The 18,305-nt window shown below is 49.1% G+C and overlaps 1 protein-coding gene across 1 annotated transcript in view; it reads right to left on the bottom strand.

The window, feature by feature from the left end:
• Positions 1-18,305, bottom strand: part of LOC146835223 (E3 ubiquitin-protein ligase HECTD3-like) — a 387,450-nt gene that overhangs the window by 81,255 nt on the left and 287,890 nt on the right. Inside the window, exon 14 of the mRNA XM_085602812.1 lies at positions 15,229-15,348. Within this exon, the coding sequence (XP_085458938.1) occupies positions 15,229-15,348 (120 nt within the window). The remainder of the gene's footprint in view (positions 1-15,228; positions 15,349-18,305) is intronic.

Genomic DNA, 18,305 nt, shown 5'->3' with positions numbered 1-18,305 from the left:
TAAGTTAAGTTTAATTTCAAGTTTGATGTACAGGTTGAAGTAATGGTCATATTACAGATAACATTAGGAGTTGAAGCAATTTCCGGTACAATTAAAGGAATTGCACCAATGTTAATTGGAAGCAATGGTGGTTTTAGAGGTGACAAATACCCTAGTAGCTCACTTACCTCTAGATAGAGGGGAAAATAACCTACATATTGGGGGGGAGGATGTGGCTTAACAGTCAGAGCCGCCGACTTTGGAACTGGGGACCAGGTTCCAGTCTTGGCGTTGGCTCAACATCCTGTGTTTCTGGGCATATCACTTTATCTGAGCAAATCACTTAATCTCCCTCTATGTAAAAAAAAAAAATGAATGTGCCCTAGTTTAATGTAACTTGTGCTCATGTACAGTGCTCTAATACCTTTGGGTCGAGTTTGCGCTTTATAACACTGTAAAAAAAAAAGCAACGAAAAATACTGCTGCTTTAGACTTCAGACAAGCAAGGGAGGCCCAGGCATATCTTTACGGAGGTTTTGGGAGCATTATGATGGAGATTACTCAGTAGTCCCCTCCGACTGAGAGATTTGTTAATAGATCAGTGAGAATGAGGTCAATGGTTAGCAGCCAATATTGGTCACTGTTGGCTGCAAACGGTAAAACATGGACAACAATGTCTTAACTATGTTTTCCAAGAGTGTGGGTAAATCCTGGGAGCACGGTGAGACGTGCATGAGCAATACTAGTTTTCAGGTTATGAGAAGGAATAGGCAATGTGGAGAAGGCTTGGCGAGGATGGCAGCAAGTTAAAATCCAGTGGAATCCTAAAATGGTAGTAAAATTACTAGTAATACAATAGACTGAATTACCCACTTTCCTGATCAATTACTACAGACCAGAAACTCAAATTGGGCAGCATGGGAAGAACAAAAGTGCAGAGTTTATCTGTGAAACAAGTGGAGAGTCGTTCCTTCAAGCTAACCAGCAAACATGGATAAACAAGAATCCGGGACAATGGGAAGACCCCAAGGGAGGAAGCAGACTAGCTTATGGGAAAACTGGGAGAACTAATACCATGGTTGGTGCCTCAGAAAAGCCAGAGCACAGAGGCAGAATCAACCACAGGTAACATACAGGGATAACATACTTGCAGCTATTGGAGAGATGCAGTGATGAAACCATCCCCTTGCATAACAATTGTCCAAGCCCTGGGACTGAAAAGCTCCAAAAGGTTCTTCTAGGATTCGAGTAAATGCTCACCACTGGCATCTTCTGTGACCCGTTAGTCACAATCAATCTCAGAATGGCCACGTCCACCATCCACCTTCAAGAAACCCAAGGCAGACCCCAAGGACCTCAAGAACTTCCGACCCATCTCCCTGCTCCCGTTCCCGGCAAAGGTCACCGAGAAAATAAATCGTCAACAAACAACTGACCGGCTACCTCGAGGAGAACAGCATCCTGGACCCATCCCAGTCCGTGTTCCGCAGCAACCACAGCACCGAAACCGCCCTCATTGCCGCCACCGATGACATCAGGTCCCTGCTTGACAACGGAGAAACAGCGGCCCTCATCCTCCTGGACCTGTCAGCCGCCTTCGACACGGTCTGCCACAACACACTACGCACACGCCTCCACGCCGCCGGAATCCAAGAGAAGACCCTGGACTGGACCACGTCCTTCCTCTCCGGCAGAACCCAGAGCGTCTGCCTCCTCCCCCTTCCGCTCCACGGCCACCGAGATAATCTGCGACGTACCCCAGGGCTTCTCCCTCAGCCCGACGCTGTTCAACATCTACATGGCACGCCTCGCCCAAGTCGCCCGACAGCACGACCTCAACATCATCTCCTACGCCGACGACACTCAGCTGATCCTCTCTCTCACCAAAGACCCTTACACCGCCAAAACCAACCTCCACGAAGGCCGTCGCCGAATGGATGAGGAACAGCCGACTGAAGCTGAACTCGGACAAGATGGAGGTCCTCATCCTCGGAAACATCCCTTCGGTCTGTGACAACTCCTGGTGGCCGACCGCACTGGGAACCGCCCCAACACCCACCGACCACGCACGCAACTCGACTCCACCCTCTCCATGACTAAACAGGTCAACGCCATCTCCTCATCCTGCTTCAACACCCTCCGAATGCTTCGCAGGATCTTTAAGTGGATCCCCACCGAAACTCGAAGAACAGTCACCCAGGCCCTCGTCACCAGCAGACTGGACTACGGAAACGCCCTCTATGCAGGAACATCGGCCAAGCTACTGGGACGACCGCAACGCATCCAGAACACCTCAGCACGTCTGATCCTTGACATCCCCCGCCGCAGCCACATCACACCCCACCTGAGAGACCTGCACTGGCTCCCCGTCAACCAGAGGATAACCTTCAAGCTCCTCATCCACGCACACAAAGCTCTCCACAACACCGGCCCAGCATACCTCAACAGACGCCTCAGCTTCTACACCCTCACCCGCCAGCTCCGCTTCGCCGACCTCGCCCTCGCCGCAGTCCCTCGCATCCGAAGAACGACCGCCGCCGGCAGATCCTTCTCACACCTCGCCGTCAAGACCTGGAACACCCTCCCCACCAACCTATGGCAGACCCAAGACCTACTGGCCTTCAGAAGACTCCTCAAGACCTGGCTCTTTGATCAGTAGCAGCACCCGCTCCCCCCTCCCCCAGTGCCTTGAGACCCACACAGGTATGTAGTGCGCTTTATAAGTATCTTGATTGATTGAGGCTAATAAATTTCAAGCTTTCACCATTAAATTGGGTAACAGTAGCACGGTTTAAAGTGTATAGAGAAAGCAGAGGTGCAGCAGGAAGTGCAGCATAAAAGAAATGTCAAGTTTACGCTTCCGCCTGTTGCTACGGCACCTCAGTAAGATGAAGCATAGTAGTACACAGAACGTTCCGGTCTCCAATCATACAGCTTGGGATCAACAGCACAGGAGTTTTACTGAGTAATAACACCATAGAGGTGTTTCCCATTCCTGTAGCACAATTGCTGTGGAGCTGAGCTTGCCCCTATGCTCTTGTTGTTGTGAGGAACACAGTGGAGTCAGGTTTAAAGTTTCAAAACGAGGAGAAACATTTTTTTTTAAAAATCCACCAACAAGAAAGTGTTGACAGCCAGCAACAAGATTCTATGTCAGGACCGGAGGCGAGGATTATGCTGATCTTTCTTTACTTCGAAGACAGCAGCCATTTTAAAGTCATCAAAATCAACAACTATTCCCATGATACATCGGGAATATCATAAAAACAATAGTGTCTCCATGTTCAGAGTGTCCCCTGCTCTCTGCTCCAATCACAGGTCCCCCGAGGCACTGATAGTCCTCTTTCGCTGTCCAATCTCCCTCTTTCTTTGCTACTGCAGCCAGAGATAAGTCACGTTTATTTCTTCTCAATGATTTATAGACTGTCATTTGCCTTTCCCTCAGGCGCTTCTGGAGCCTTCGCACTCTGTTCTCCTGTGTTTATGGCACGGCGGGTGGCCGTCACACTCCGTTTCTTTTGCCGTTTTGCAGTGTTTCTGAGCATATTTAGGTGCGAGTCAGCCGCTACTCGGCAGACTCGCTCTCCGGCCGCGGGAGTGTTCCTCCCTAGTGGCTACGTGTTTGGTGCAGCTAGCGGTGTGAATTTTCACTGCTAGAGGGTGCGTATCCGCGTTCTCTGCGTTGCGTGCGTTCCTGGGATTCCGCGCATTCCACGCGCTTGAATCTCGGAACGCACAGCAACGAACGAGCCTCTGCCTGTCCGGACACCATTTTTTATGGTCTGTGCTCTGCCATTAGGCATATATTCATTTCTACACCCCCTGAACGCCTTCACAAGGTCTGTACTTTTTTGTGAGGTTGTGGTGGGATTATTGCACCCAGTCTCGGAGGTCCGTATTATTCTTAGGCCTATATATCACGCTCCTGGGAGTCTGTATCTGCAGGTTAAGTCCTGCTGGGGCCCATTGATTGGACAGGCTGCCCTTCTATTGTTGCACCAGGGCTGTTGGTTCCCAGGGCTTGGCGCCCAAACGCAAGCTTCACTTGCCCTTAACTTGGCTGACCCCCATCCTCCATATTACGGAGTTCCCCTCCGCCAGTCACTCCCACTAATCTACGTGGTGTTTCTCCCATTAACTTACCTACGTAGCGGTCTTTTTTTTCTATCCTAATGTTATCTTATGACGAGAATGCTTACCTGGATGACCAGGATGATCAGTGGGAGAAGGATCCGCTCACAGCGTTGCAGTGGGACGAAGATTTCTATGACGCTGTAGATTCTTCTATTCATAAGGCAGTGGAGCAGGCTATGGCCCAATTAGAAGATCGCCTCTCATGAAAAATTGAGCTGGCCTGCGACAAATAGGCCAGAGCAGCCCACGCCATCCCGGCTTCTCTCCCTTCCAGCGCGTCCACTGCTGACCCTCAACCGCCCCCGCTAAGCGGGCCAAAGACGCAGGGGTTGATGCCGACGCCTTCGCCCATTTCAAGCAGGCGTTCCTAGCTAAAAGACCCCCTCCTGCGGCTGCCATTCCTGGTATCTCGGCTCACGGGAGCGATGACGGGACTGGGCCTTCGCGCCCTTGCGGGCTTCCCCAGCCAGCGCCTGCCACTTCCGACCCTGGCACGGATGAGCAGAATCTCTGCGCCGATATGCTCGATCCAGACGACATCTTGCACCCTAGATCCTCAGACTGGGCGCCCTGTGACAAGGTCACCCAATACGTCGCCAGCCACATCCGCCGACTGCTGGAGGCCTCAGTGCGTAACTGCCTTAGGGCGGAGTGTCCGCGCCCATCTTTGGAAGGTAAGTTGACGGCAACCCCCGAAATTGACCCACGCATGGCGACGTTTCTACAAAAATTCGTCAAGGATCCCAAAAAAGGAATCAACAGGTCGTGGCAGGCTTGCCAAGACAAGCTACTGGATATTCTCGGACCCATAACAAAAATTCTTGATATGGCTGAAGAAGCCAAATAATCAGGGGCCCTGATCTCTCCAGAAAACCTCTCCTCTTGGGCCCAACGCGTAGTGGTCTTTTTAGTAAATGCCAATTGCGCATTGTAGACGGAGCGACGAAGATCCCTGCTGATAAAGGTGGACCCCAAACTGGGGGATTTGGCAGATTCAGAGGTGGGTCCCGTTGCCCAGGGAAGCCTCTTTGGTGGGCCCTTTATGAAAGAACTAGGGCGCTTCGTGAATACATTCATGTCTTTGGACAGGGCGCAATCCTCTATTCGTAAGGATTTTCGCCCGCGGTTTTTCCGAGGGGCAGGTCGAGGCAGGGGCCGCTCATCCGCCCGTCCCAACCAGCAGAGAGGAGGCTCCAACCAACCATCTTATCAAGATCAAGCCAGATTCGGGAACTTCTACCCGACAAGGGGACGGCGAGGGAAGAACCGTGGTGGCAGAGGCAGTGGTGTCTCCAGTTCTTCCGGTGAGTGTTCTCCCTTCTTCCCAACTAAAAGTGGGGGGCCAGCTGGCGCATTTTTTCCAGGCTTGGACTTCTGTCACAGGCGATGCATGGGTACTCCAAACTGTCCAAGGCTTTCATATCGAGGGGAGCCTTTCCAGCAGGCTCCGCCGGGTCCTCTAGTGTTCTCAGAGGTGGACACCACTTTGGTCGATCAGGAGGTCCAGTCTCTTTTACTCAAGGGGGCGGTGGTACTGTCCACTTTCCATGCTTGCGGCTTCATCAGCAATCTTTTGTGGTAGACAAGGCGGACGGGGGCCAGAGGCCCGTGATCAATTTGCGCAAATTCAAAGAGTGGCTGGCTTACCACCACTTCAAGATGGAGGGAATCCATCTTCTCTGCGACCTTCTCAGACCGAACGACAAGATGGCACGCCTAGATCTAAAAGACGCGTATTTGACCATACCAATCTTTCCTCCACATCGGCGGTTCCTGCAGTTTCTTTGGCGGGACAAGGTCTACAAATTCACCACCCTTCCTTTCGGTCTATCCTCTGCTCCTTGGTGTTTCACCAAGGTTTTGCGTTCGGTGATCGAACGTCTGCGCACGTTCGGTATGCGCCTCATAGTCTATCTGGACGACATTTTGCTTATGGCACAATGTCCCACGGCTCTGTCTCATCGGCTTCAGACGGCGGTCAATTTGATCCAGAGCCTGGGTTTCATAATCAACTAAGCGAAATCAATGCTCGTCCCGTCCCAGAAGGTGGTTTTCCTGGGATTTTTCATCGACTCGGTAGCCGCTACATTCAGCCCTCCATCCCGGAAGATGACGAAAATCCGCCACAAGTTGATGAGAGCGCTTACCCAGCACCATCTCTCCCTCAGACAGATAGCCCGCATAGTAGGCCTTCTGTCAGCGTCCATCCAGACCATTTTCCCTGGCCCTCTCCATTACAGGGCCTTGCAGCGTCTCAAGTCACAGCATCTTCGCAGAGGCCTATCCTATTCCTGAAGGTATCTCTCTGTGCGGAGGCCAGGGAGGAGAATCAATGGTGGCTTTCCAACATGGAGGCCTGGAATGGACGTGCGATTTTCAGTTCTGCGCCAGATATCGTTATCGAGTCAGACGCCAGCAGATCAGGCTGGGGCGCGTGGTGTGGCGAGTTCCCAACAGGCGGTGTGTGGTCACCTATGGAGCAACAGTTGCACATCAACTGTCTGGAACTTCTGGCGGGGTCGTTTGCGATCCAATGCTGGACCAAAAACTCGGTCCGTTCTTGTGTTCTGCTCAAGATGGACAACATATTAGCCGTCCGATATATAAACCATCTTGGGGGCACGCGCTCAGGGACGCTCTCGGACAGGGCAGCACATTTTTGGAAGTATTGTCTGGACCATCATGTGTCGGTGACTGTGGAGTACCTCCCGGGCCGAGACACCAACATAGCAGATTTTCAGTCCCACCATCTCCACGACGGCAGTCTTTGGAGATTGCACCCAGGGGTTTTCGCAGATCTACAGTCTCTGTGGGGTCCGTTTTCGGAGGACCTCTTTGCCTCTCGCTTGGACCACCAGCTGCCCTGGTTCTTCAGTTGGAGACCGGATTCCCTGGCAGCGCAAACGGATGCATTTCTGCAAGATTGGCAGGCAGAGCAAGGTTATGCCTTTCCCCCGTTTGCCATGATCACGAGAGTTTCGGCCCAGGTGCGTCGCCAGACTGCGGACGTGGTTCTTGTCTCCCCGATTTGGAGGTCTCAAGCATGGTTTCCGGTTCTTCTGGAACTTTCTTGGGATTCTCCACTCCCCCTCTTTCCGACACTTCTGCTCAATCTGGACGGAGTTTCTCATCCATTGATAGAGCAGGACTGTCTCGCCCTCATGGCATGGAGGATTACAGGGGACGCTGGGCGGTCCCAGGCCTTTCGGGAGCAGCTGAGGTCATGTCAAAGGCCTGGGCCAACAGCACAATCAAACACTACCGTTCCACCTGGAGAAGGTGGTGTCGTTGGTGTGTGCGACGGGTTCTCAATCCTGTGGCAACAGATGTGACCTCCATTTTGAATTTTTTGCCCTCTCTGGCGGAGTAAGGCTTGGCTTATAGAACTATCAATACCTCCCGTTCTGCCATCACGGAAGGTCACACCATGGTTAACGGCTCCCCTGTGGGTGAACACCCCTTGGTTTGTCACCTTCTTCGGGGCATCCGCCTCTCGCTGCCGCCTGAGCTGCGGTACTCTCAACTTTGGGATGTTAACCAGGTGTTAAATTTGTTTCGGTCGTGGCAGCCAAATAGGTTCCTCTCTAGGAAGGAACTGTCATCTAAACTGGCGATGCTTCTCTGCCTTATTTCATGCAGAAGGGTTTTTTTTTTTTTTTTTTTTTTTGTTTAAACCTTTATTTAGCACTGTGTACAAAACAAATACGGGCCTACAACCATCCGGCCGGCCTCGACACTTCTGAAGCTTGATAGCAAAGTATACGTCCACTCGGTGGCACGGCAGCACATAAAAGCATACGACCTAAGTTGCAAAAAACCCCACGTGCACCGAGTGGCAGGAGACAGTAAGGTTAATTTTAAAAAGTTTTAAATGTAAGGAGATACAGAGCTAGAACGGATCAGTGCACAGAACAGACGATCATACGATAAATGGGTAACATTCAACAGGAGAGTCAACTAACAGTGAACACATCTAAAATGGCGGCACGAAACTATAATACCAGGATATAGATACGCAGCGAAGTGTGCCTCCCAGCCGCTACCCTCCTAACACCAGTCCCCCCCACTGACCCTGGAAAAAGACGTAGGAAAAAGACGGAAGAAAGAAAAAGAAGGCCCATAGAAACAAAAAACGTACCGAAGAAGACCCCCCCACCCTACACGCATGCCGAGGCTATGGCCTACCCCCCCCCCTAGCTACGTGTCTGTCGCCCCATAGGAACCCGAAATATAGAATTAAGGAAAGAAGAAAGGAAAAAGGACCATAAAGCGGGGAGGAGCCCACCACACTGCCGAACTCCCGGACTCCCGCGCCGCCCATACATCCTGCGCCATGTACAGCACAGTATCCAAAGACCCACGTAAACCCGGTGGTCCCGAATCAATAACACCCAGCACTTCAGTACTTCACAAGTCCTCCCCCCGGCAGAAGAAGGAAACAGGAGGCGAAATCACAGCGACATGTAACAAAAACGGGTCATTAAAAACTACTCGTCTGAAATTGCAAAACGTGTATCAGTCCAGGGCCCCGTATGCCGATCCAACCAAAGCGACAACAGGCATGCCATCACCCCTGTCCGGACCGGCAGATATGATTCAGGCCCGTCCATTGCTGCGAGTCACCTTCAGCCAGGGCAAAGAGACAAGATGGCCGCTCTCGAGGAAAGGGGACAATGAAGACGTATCGTACCGCAGGGTCCCAAACGCAGCAGTAACATGCCACAGAAGCTCCAGCGATAGGTGCATTCAGGGTAACATCTGGCAAGGGAAGTAAAAGGCTAGGTCTCAACAGGTAGTTCGTAGGCAGAGTCACAACGTTCAAAGTGAAGGGTGTCCCTGCAACTGTATCCGTGTCGATGGGTTGACGCGTTACATTGTAGCCAGGAGGACTCCGCGCCACCGTCCCCCCACTCTGCAACATGGTTTCACCTCCCGGAGAAAACATGGGCGGCGGGGGATCCTCCAGCCGGGAACGTCCCGTTGCAAACAGTGCCTCATCGATTCTCCGGGTCAGCGCCCGGCAAGTACTCTGCATTGCCACTTTTAACGCCACGAGGGCGGCCAATACATCCCCACAGGTCGGGTCCCTCTGTACCAAGCATCGGGCCGCACTGTCCCGCTGCTCCTCCGATGCGGCAATCAGCTCCGGGGCACATGGGCGCGCAGACACCGTGAGTCCAGGGTCAGCCAGCGTCTCAGCAAGAAGAGCAGGCGCCATTGTCATCTCCACTGCGGGCAATTAGTGGCGGGACAAAAATGACTATGTATACCGGAGATCCGAGGATGTAGACACCGGAAAAGCTTCGTGCTTCACTCGGAAACTGCACAGGGCGAGAGCGCCCCACGGCCACCGCGAGAACCGGCCGTTCGCCGCAGGAGGACACTTCAAAATGGAGTCCGCTCGCTTTTCTTCAGGGTGGCGGAGGGGAGCTAGTATTAGGGGGCTCCGACGTCGTCCACACCACTGCCAGCGCTCGGGGGAGTCAGACCCGGACGTAAGGGTCTGACTCCAGTCGCACGGCCAGCGTTTTCACCCCCGCGATCACCCGCAGTATTCCAGCTCAGCACCCCGTCCACATCCCTCGGCGTCCAGCGGCGGCCATCTACGCAGGGACCCGTGGGAGCGCCGGAGGTCGTAGTAAACACCGAGTCAGCTACCAAACCGGCCGACAAAGGTGTCAGGAGAACGCCAGTCACTTCAGTGCCGGTAATCCGCGGCGGTTGAGCGGCGCAGGTCAGGAGAATTAATCAGGATTAACAAAGGAAGCCAGACGGTCCACGGAGCCGGGAGCTCAGGCGTCCGTCCCGTCGGCCATCTTGGCTCCTCCTCCATGCAGAAGGGTTTCTGATGTCAAGGCCCTTGATATTACCAGTCGGATTTTCCCCCCCACGGGGGTCACTTTTACGACCCGCAGACGGACAAAGTGTGGAACACGATCTATATCTTACCCGGCGTTCCCGGATTCCCCGAAGCGGTGCGTGGTGGCTTGCCTCAAGGCGTATGAGGAGATGTGGGAGGAATTTCGTCCTCCGGGGGAACAGTAATTACTCATTGTACTTAGGATACCTCTTAAGGCGGTTTCTTCCCCCACCATTGCCCGATGGGGGAGGTGGGTCATGCAAGAGGCTGACCTTGATCTTCGGCGCTCACTCGACCAGAGGAGTGATGGCCTCTAAGGCATTTACCCTGGGAGCTCGTCTGGAAGACATTCTGAATGCGGCAGATTGGTCTTCCGACTCCACCTTTAAGCGGTTTTATTTTAAGCTGATTATCGATATGTCTCACTTGGTGGCGAGCAAGCTTTAAACAAGCATAATCCTCGCCTCCGGCCCAGACATAGAATGAAAAATTTCCTAGCTATCGTAACGAAAAGTATCAATTCTATTAAGGACTCGGAGGCGAGGATTATCCCACCCAGGGTACAAAGTCTCTTTGAATCCTTCCCTCCCACGTACTGGAGTAAGTAAAGTGTTTTAAAGTTTCTAACATCACCAGTGATACTGTATATCCTGTTGATCTGTTTGCCTTGCAGGCTAAACCTTGGCCACGATTTTCGCTTATATTCTGTTTTGCGTTTCAGGCAATTCTGGAAAACAAGATTTGTGAAGCCTCTGGGATGGCTGACCTACAGCAATGAAAGAGGGAGATTGGACAGCGAAAGAGGACTATCAGTGCCTCGGGGGGCCTGTGATTGGAGCAGAGAGCAGGGGACACTCTGGACATGGACACTATTGTTTTTTGTGATATTCCCGATGTATCATGGGAATAGTTGTTGGTTTTGATGACTTTAAAATGGCTGCTGTCTTTGAAGTAAAGATAGATGAGCATAATCCTCGCCTCCGAGTCCTTAATAGAATTGAAACTTTCTGTTACGATAGCTAGGAAATTTTTCATTCCGTATTATGACCACAAAGTGACTATTGTGCCCTCCAAGTGTCTGCAGTGTATGTTAAGAATAGATTAATTTCTACAGTATTCAGCTTAATCACAGCAAGAGTAAGGATCCCCTAAGTATTTTACCCCACTTTGCCCTTTGTAATTTGTTTTTATAAGTGCTCAGGACTAGTTCCTCTTCATAAACATCCACCAGGGTTGAGTCACCATCGCTAGCCAGCCACAAAACTGTAGGGTGACACAGATCATCCAGTTTGATCCAGGGAATCAAAGGTGGACTGATATTTCTAAACTGTTGTTGAGAGCTTGTCTAAAGAGCAACTTTAGGAGAAATGGAAGAAATGTTTCCTGAAGAGATCTATAGGAGTCATTCTTCTCAAGACGGCAGTGTATTAAACACTCCATTTACAAAATAATAATTTTTTTTCCCCTTTATTTAGCTTAACACATTTCCATTACTTTTTAATCAAGAGAGCACAACTAATATTTTGATTTCTTTAATATTTTGTATTTTTATTTAATGTTGCCACTTCATCACTCTGAAAACTATAACTCCTGTCACAAATATGGGCCATAGAAATGGACCATTACCAACGTGAATATCCAGTCCCACAACCCACACAGAAATGCCCCTGATGCATAGTGAAATTTGCCCTTGCTTGTTAAAGGAATTCCAAAAGACATTTTCTGGGGTTGCCATGGTTTCAAAGATGGACCCGCACACAAGGCACGCTTATGAAACTGGTGACAGACAACCCATCTTAAATTTGGTAGATCGTTCAACAGTTTTCTTTGGAATTTAAATTATCAAATGGGTGTTCACAATCACGCAGCAGACAGCAACTCCATCATCATTATCACTTACCTCTGACATCTCTCTATTGGACCAGTAAAACACACAATAGCATGCATGGGAAAGCAGGCTTTTTTTGGCAGATGTCCGGTTAGAGCCATCCTCTAAATCAGCCCTCAATATTAAATGTCTGGGAAGAACTGGATCATTGTCGAAAGTCCTGCTGTCCATGAGTGATAACAGATTTAATACACGTAGGAAAGGGCCAAACTCTAGTACTCTAACATACTAATTATTTTATTTTTTTCCAGACATTCCTACTTTATGCTATGTCTCACTCAAATGGGTCAAGTCATAAATGATAACCAACAATTGGAAGATACCTGATTTCGACCAACAGATATCTCAATTACCCCCCCCCCCGTATATTCTGGACTGGGGCACTTGTGGACCAATTTAGAATTGAGAGGTGATGGTGAATCCCTCAAATTCTGGAAGAAATTATATATGTAAAGGAGAATCCACCGGCAGAATTTATTCGCCCATAAGGATAGTATTGGGAAGGAAATCCGGGTGGTGGATTCTCCTCCAGAGTAAGGACTTGGAGAAAATGGATGATTCCCCATTACCACCCAACCCTATGTTAGGACAGGAATTTGTATTCAAGTAATGGAACATTAGCTGTACTTAAATAGAAGAACTGCCTGTTCTGCTAAAGCCGATAAAGAAATTAACTTAAAAAGGAACACTAATAAACAGTTTACTATAAACCTGGCAGCAACTCTGAAGAGAAGTATCCATGAAGAGAAAAATTAGGTAATTCTACCTTTTGCAGCGAAATTAAGAGCACTGATGTCTATTGTTATTCTTGTGCCCTTAGGTATTGCTGTCCCTGTTTTGCAAATGCAAAATGACTGGATATGAAGGCAGCCACTTTCTGATGTATAATGGCTGGGTACAGCAGGGCATGAAGGAGTCAATAGTACAATGGCTAGGTATGAAGAGAGGCAAGGTCTGGGGTACAAAAGCTGGGTATGCCGGCAGACAGGGGCCTAGTCTCCTACATTATTTGGGTTTTTTGTAGTGTGCATTTGAGCTTTTGCCATTGTCAATTACTAGCTTATTGAGGTATGAACAGCGGGAAGACTTACAGCTCTACAAAGCTGATCGTGGTCTCTGATTTCTTTGATGGACGTTGGAAGGGAATACCATAAATTATGAACCTAAAGTTTTGGGGCGGCCCCTGGTCAATCACAGCTTTTGACTCAGAAACTGGTAAAGCAGCCATGGTCCAGTCTCCTTAGCCCTCTCATACAAAGAGAAAGAAAAAGGTATGTATTCGGACTACCTGCGTAAGACATACTGTAGGAAAGTGCCCCTTTTTGACATGGTCACCCCCCAATTGTTGCCTGGTAAATGATGTGATTTCGATTGGAAGTGCAGTGGGCTCATGCTAACCAGGTCCCCAGTGCCAGATCTCTTTCCCAAAAACAGTATAATTGGGTCCACAACCGGCAATACCTTTAGCACCCTCCGTAAGTCCCTAGTAAATGGTGCCCCAGACCATTTACTACGTACTAACGAAGGTTCCCAAGGGCTGAAGTACGAAGTGCGCCACCTTAAGGAACCCGTCACCAAACTCATGCAGGGCTGCCATCGCAGGCTGTGTGTTTTGGTGTAGACAACTGAAAACACAACATGACACATCCCTGTGTACCATGTCCCCAAACACTGCATGTAATATTTTAAGTCACCCCTATAGCAAGGCCTTACAGCCCTCAGTCAGGGTGCTGTATATTACATGCAAGGACATATCTGCAGGAGCAGATATGTCCCGGCGCTGGCCAGTTCCATAGCTGCCTGTACAAGTTATCAGGGAAGCCCTTTTAATCGATTTGCTGGATACTGATGCCAATGAGTTCATCAGCTGCATGATGGCTTCACTGAAAATAGAGATGTTGGGTATCAAACATCTAGTATTCACAAACCCACCCTGATTCCAGTGGATGGACTTGTGAGCACATGCACACAGAGGGCACCTTAGAGGTGTCTCCTGAAAACCTACCAGCCTCCCAAGAAAGATTTGACCTCCCAGGGTGAGGGCCTCTGCTCTCAGGAGGTCAGGAAAAAAAGCCTACACAGTAAGAGGGTGTTCACAACCCCTCCCTCAGGACAACCTGTTGATTATCATTCCAACAAGGCTGGGAAGCTTCATAGAAGCTCCCACCTTTGAAGTGTGAATCACAGAGGAAGCCCCTTTTTGCCCAGAGCCCTTTGGTATCTGGACAGACAGGAAAATCAATCAGTCAGGTAGACTTGCCCACTCCCAAGCTAGTACCACCCATAAAAGTGGGCTAACTGAAGTGGCCACAGCTTTTTAGATGGCAAACTAAGGGATTCGGGGATAGGGTTATGCCCACTTCCCACAGAAAGTGGTCATATAGGAAGCATAGCGACTCCAAGATTAAGTAGCCCATTGGCTACTACCCTACACTCCCTTAACATTCAGTATTTAGGGGAGCCCCTGGTACCAGAGAAACAGATACTGCCGACCTGAAAGAACGTGACAGACGTGAAGAGTCGCAATGAACAAGAACTGAAGCCCCAGCAACTGACTTGGTGCCAACCCGGCCGGCCTGCCTGCTGACTTCGATAGTTGCACAAAAAGATGACTTGTCCTGCAGCTGCTGAGACTCCAAAGCCCAGGAGACCTGCCAGTGCTTCACCCAGGAACCAAGACTTACCAAGAAGTAGCAGACCTGATTCCCTGTATCTTGCACGTAATCAAAGATTCCTGAGAGGACTCTGTGACCACAGAAACCTGATGCTTAAGACACCACTGCACCCGTCGGTCCAAGTCTGAGCTGAAGAGGGCCAACGGTGTCATTGTGGTCCCCCCAGCCCTCTAGGGACCGAGTCCACTGTGGTTTCGCCCCTAGTTAACTCTCCGGCGTCGCCTGCAGCCTCTGCATGCAGGCCCCCTCTACCACAACTGCTCCCAGTAAAGAAAAGACGATTTCCCCATGTCCTCAAACATCATGAAGCCTGAAGCCCCCAGTTGGTTCAGCCCTACTGGCCTCTCAGTCAAAGCCTACAGCCTCTTTACGTGAAGACCAATCTCCACAGAGTAAAACTAGGCACCCGATGCTGTTTTGTACCCCTACAACCGGCCACCCAAGTGCCGCTCGTGGTGTACTGCTTTTGTTGCCTTGGACTTGCCCACCACTCACTTTAACTCCTGGAGACTGGTCCCGTAAGTCGCTGTCCTGTATCGGAATAGCGCACTTGCTTTTCCTCCCATAGGATTATATTGCAGCTTCTGAAAATTGCACTAAGTGTCGACTTTTTAAATGCAAACTTATTTCTACGAAAAGAAAGTTAAAGCAGAGAGTGGTTGCCCCATCACCTCCAGTCACAGGATACTTGCCAGAAACTCTTTGCCCCTGAGAGATGCACCCATCAGCTGGCCAATCCACTCGTATTTGGCAAAGTCACGGCAGGAAGGGTTAGGAACATACATATCACGTGCTTCACCAGTGCTGTTGCCCTGGAAAAGAAAAAACATCTTCAGTTTATACAGAGCCACTCAAACAACAGGAATGAAACGCTGAGACAGACTGAGGTTACCAGCGTGATCCAAAGAGCAATGAAAGGAGTTTGCAGTGTCTCAAGGCAGTGGGAAACAAATGATCTTGTATTTGAACTCAAAAGTCGATTTTTTTTTTTTAACACACTTTTTATTAATAACCAAGACAGCGAAAATAACCATGACAATGACATTGCAGAATTGCGTACATCAGTCGTTACCACCAGTCCACAACCCCCTACACTCAGCAGCCAAGCTATTCTCTGCTGTACCCTATCCAGTGACCCTCCCCCACCTTTCGTCGCCACCATACTATCCCCCATCCCGGTACCCCCCCTTCCAGTCTCCTCTTGGGGTTTCCTAATCAGGGTCCTGCCGATCTCGCGTATCCCCCCCCTGTATCCGCTTTCGCTCATTTCAAAGTTCAACTGTCGGGGAGACGCATATATTACCCCTATACCTTTTCCACTTGCCCCATTTCGTATCCCATTTTCGCGGGCACCCCCTCCCTGTGAACACCGTGTGGTAAACAAAAATCTTCTTTACCGGACTGAATTTCATACGGGATCTTGAAATAAAATAAAATAGCTCAGAATAACAAGAGGCAGAATCCGTGGTATAAGAGTTTCTAAATGGGCTTTATTCCATCAAAAATGGCCGACTCGAGTCGCGGCCTTCAGGTTCCGTCACCACGAGGGTTCAGGAAGTGAAGTACAATACTTTATTGACAGACATGTATTTTTATAATAAGGACATTACAATGAAACGAATGTAGAAGGCGTAACATTTGATAAGAAAAGTGACAAAACAGGTACGTAATCGAAACTAGGCGTAATAAGGAATAAAAGAAACATGATTGGTTAGGATTATCAGACATAGGTGGATCTATAAGATAATACTTGGCATAGATGCGCGCGCAGCAGCATGACGTGTGATTGACGTGCAACTAGGGGGTGAAGGGGACTTGACATTTAGCTCTACATGTGGAGACGAGAAGTCTGGGGGGTCAAGTCAACCTAATCCCAAATCATATCTAACATCCTATGTTTAAAGAACTATGTTATCCACAAGGAAGGACTCTCGGACAGAATCTAGTCTATACTGACTGTGTGCGTGCACAAACGCCTAAGTGTCTATATGAGATGCGAGAGGCAGAAAACTTTCCATGACAGCAGGGCTATGAATCACTTGCAGGAGGACGGAAAGGCTGAGTCCTTTGCTTGTGAGCTAAAGGAAATGTTTACCTAAATCACTAGACAGGAATGCATCGGCTGAAGAGCAAAATAGATAATTCGAAGGTGAAATACAGCTTCTTGGCAGGCAGGCGAAAACTGGCCGAGGCAGGCACCGTTAGCTGCACAGGGAGTAGGACAAAGTTCATGGATACAGATGCGAGCTCAAGCTGAAGCTGTCAAAAGACAGAGAGCAGGGAAAGGCTTTGAGGACAGAATCGGGCCTACTTGCCTGAACTGTAAAAATGGAGTAACTTAGCCATATAAAGTCGGTGGCCTTTCATGCTTAGGAATCGAATATCCAGCCCATTGATGGCGGATCTGACAGAGAACATGTCGACGGTAGACACACATATGTTTGCGTCTTAGAAACTGGAACTGGAGGGAACATACATGTACTTGTAACATGCATATAGAACCGTTGGGGTCCAAGATAGGGGACATAACTGATCAGGAAAATCCACATTTCCACATTCCCTCCTTGTCCCCTACTTGCCCTTCAAGAGATATCAATCTTCATCATTCCATCGATTTGCTCATGGAGCATCATTTCTTCTTCCTTCTTCTTCCGGTATTTTGAACGAGAACTGTGATATGGAATGCATGATGTGGCACACAGACCACAAATCGCTGGTCCACATTGCAGGCATAAACAACAACTGAAGAGCATAAGAAGGCCAATACCTAGGAAGGATAGAACTCTCCATCCCCAGGCTGATATCACACTCCAAAACCACCCGGACCACGTCCAAGTGCCTGGATTCTCGTGTATCTGGCTCACAATCTTATGAAGGCGTGTTATAGCTTTATATACAGATGGCGAATTTTCTGGTATAAATATGCAGCAGCTGGATCCGATGACCCTGCAAGCTCCGCCCCTATCGGCCAGGATGACGTCAAGGACAAGACGATTCTGGAGAACAACAATTCTCATCACTGATTGTTCTTCTGTCAGATTGCCTAGGGCGGCTATAGTCTCGTTTACTACAGCTTCAAGAGTCTTGGTTAGTCTGCGTATCAGCTTACTATTTGATATTGTACCTATATAGGGAAAGATACCTTTATTGAAATCTACATACTTGTCCCATGCCGTCTCAGTATAATCGACAACTGGGAGATCTCTTCGCTCTCTATTGTGTACTAAATGAACATTTCGATAATAATCAGGGGGGGCTAGGAAAACAGGTGGCAGAAGGAATGCTATGTAACAGGTACCATCCCAATCTAGAGGCAGACGCATATATGCCGTCTGACCACATATAAAGTAAGAATGGCGAGAAGCTCTAAATGAAGATTTACCTTGATCACGATATTCTACTGTAGTAACGCATTGGCTATGGCCCATATGTATGGAACCAACTTTTCTCACACATAATTCACCCTTAACTGGAAATACAGACATAGTGGGCAGAATTAGTTCAACTTCGGTTTTGACATTCAAAATCATAAGATTAGGTGTAAAATTACCTAATTTATACACTTCATTTTCTAAATCAGTTCCTGTTCTACTGGGGTGACCCTCCTTATTAGGGTGACAGACTTTGAATAAAACTAGATTCAGATTTCCCCATATCCAATGTTGTTGATAAACTGCTGTGTCTGGGTCTATGGAATTTAATAAACTAAACCATGCTCCACAGGAGCCATTGTGTGTGAACGGATGTGGAAAGAAAGGCAGAACTCCTT

Source organism: Triturus cristatus, chromosome 4_2 (assembly GCF_964204655.1).
Source record: "Triturus cristatus chromosome 4_2, aTriCri1.1, whole genome shotgun sequence".
Classification (NCBI taxonomy): domain Eukaryota; kingdom Metazoa; phylum Chordata; class Amphibia; order Caudata; family Salamandridae; genus Triturus; species Triturus cristatus.
Note: the sequence above shows the minus strand (reverse complement) of the source record. Positions and strands in the feature narration are given on the sequence as shown.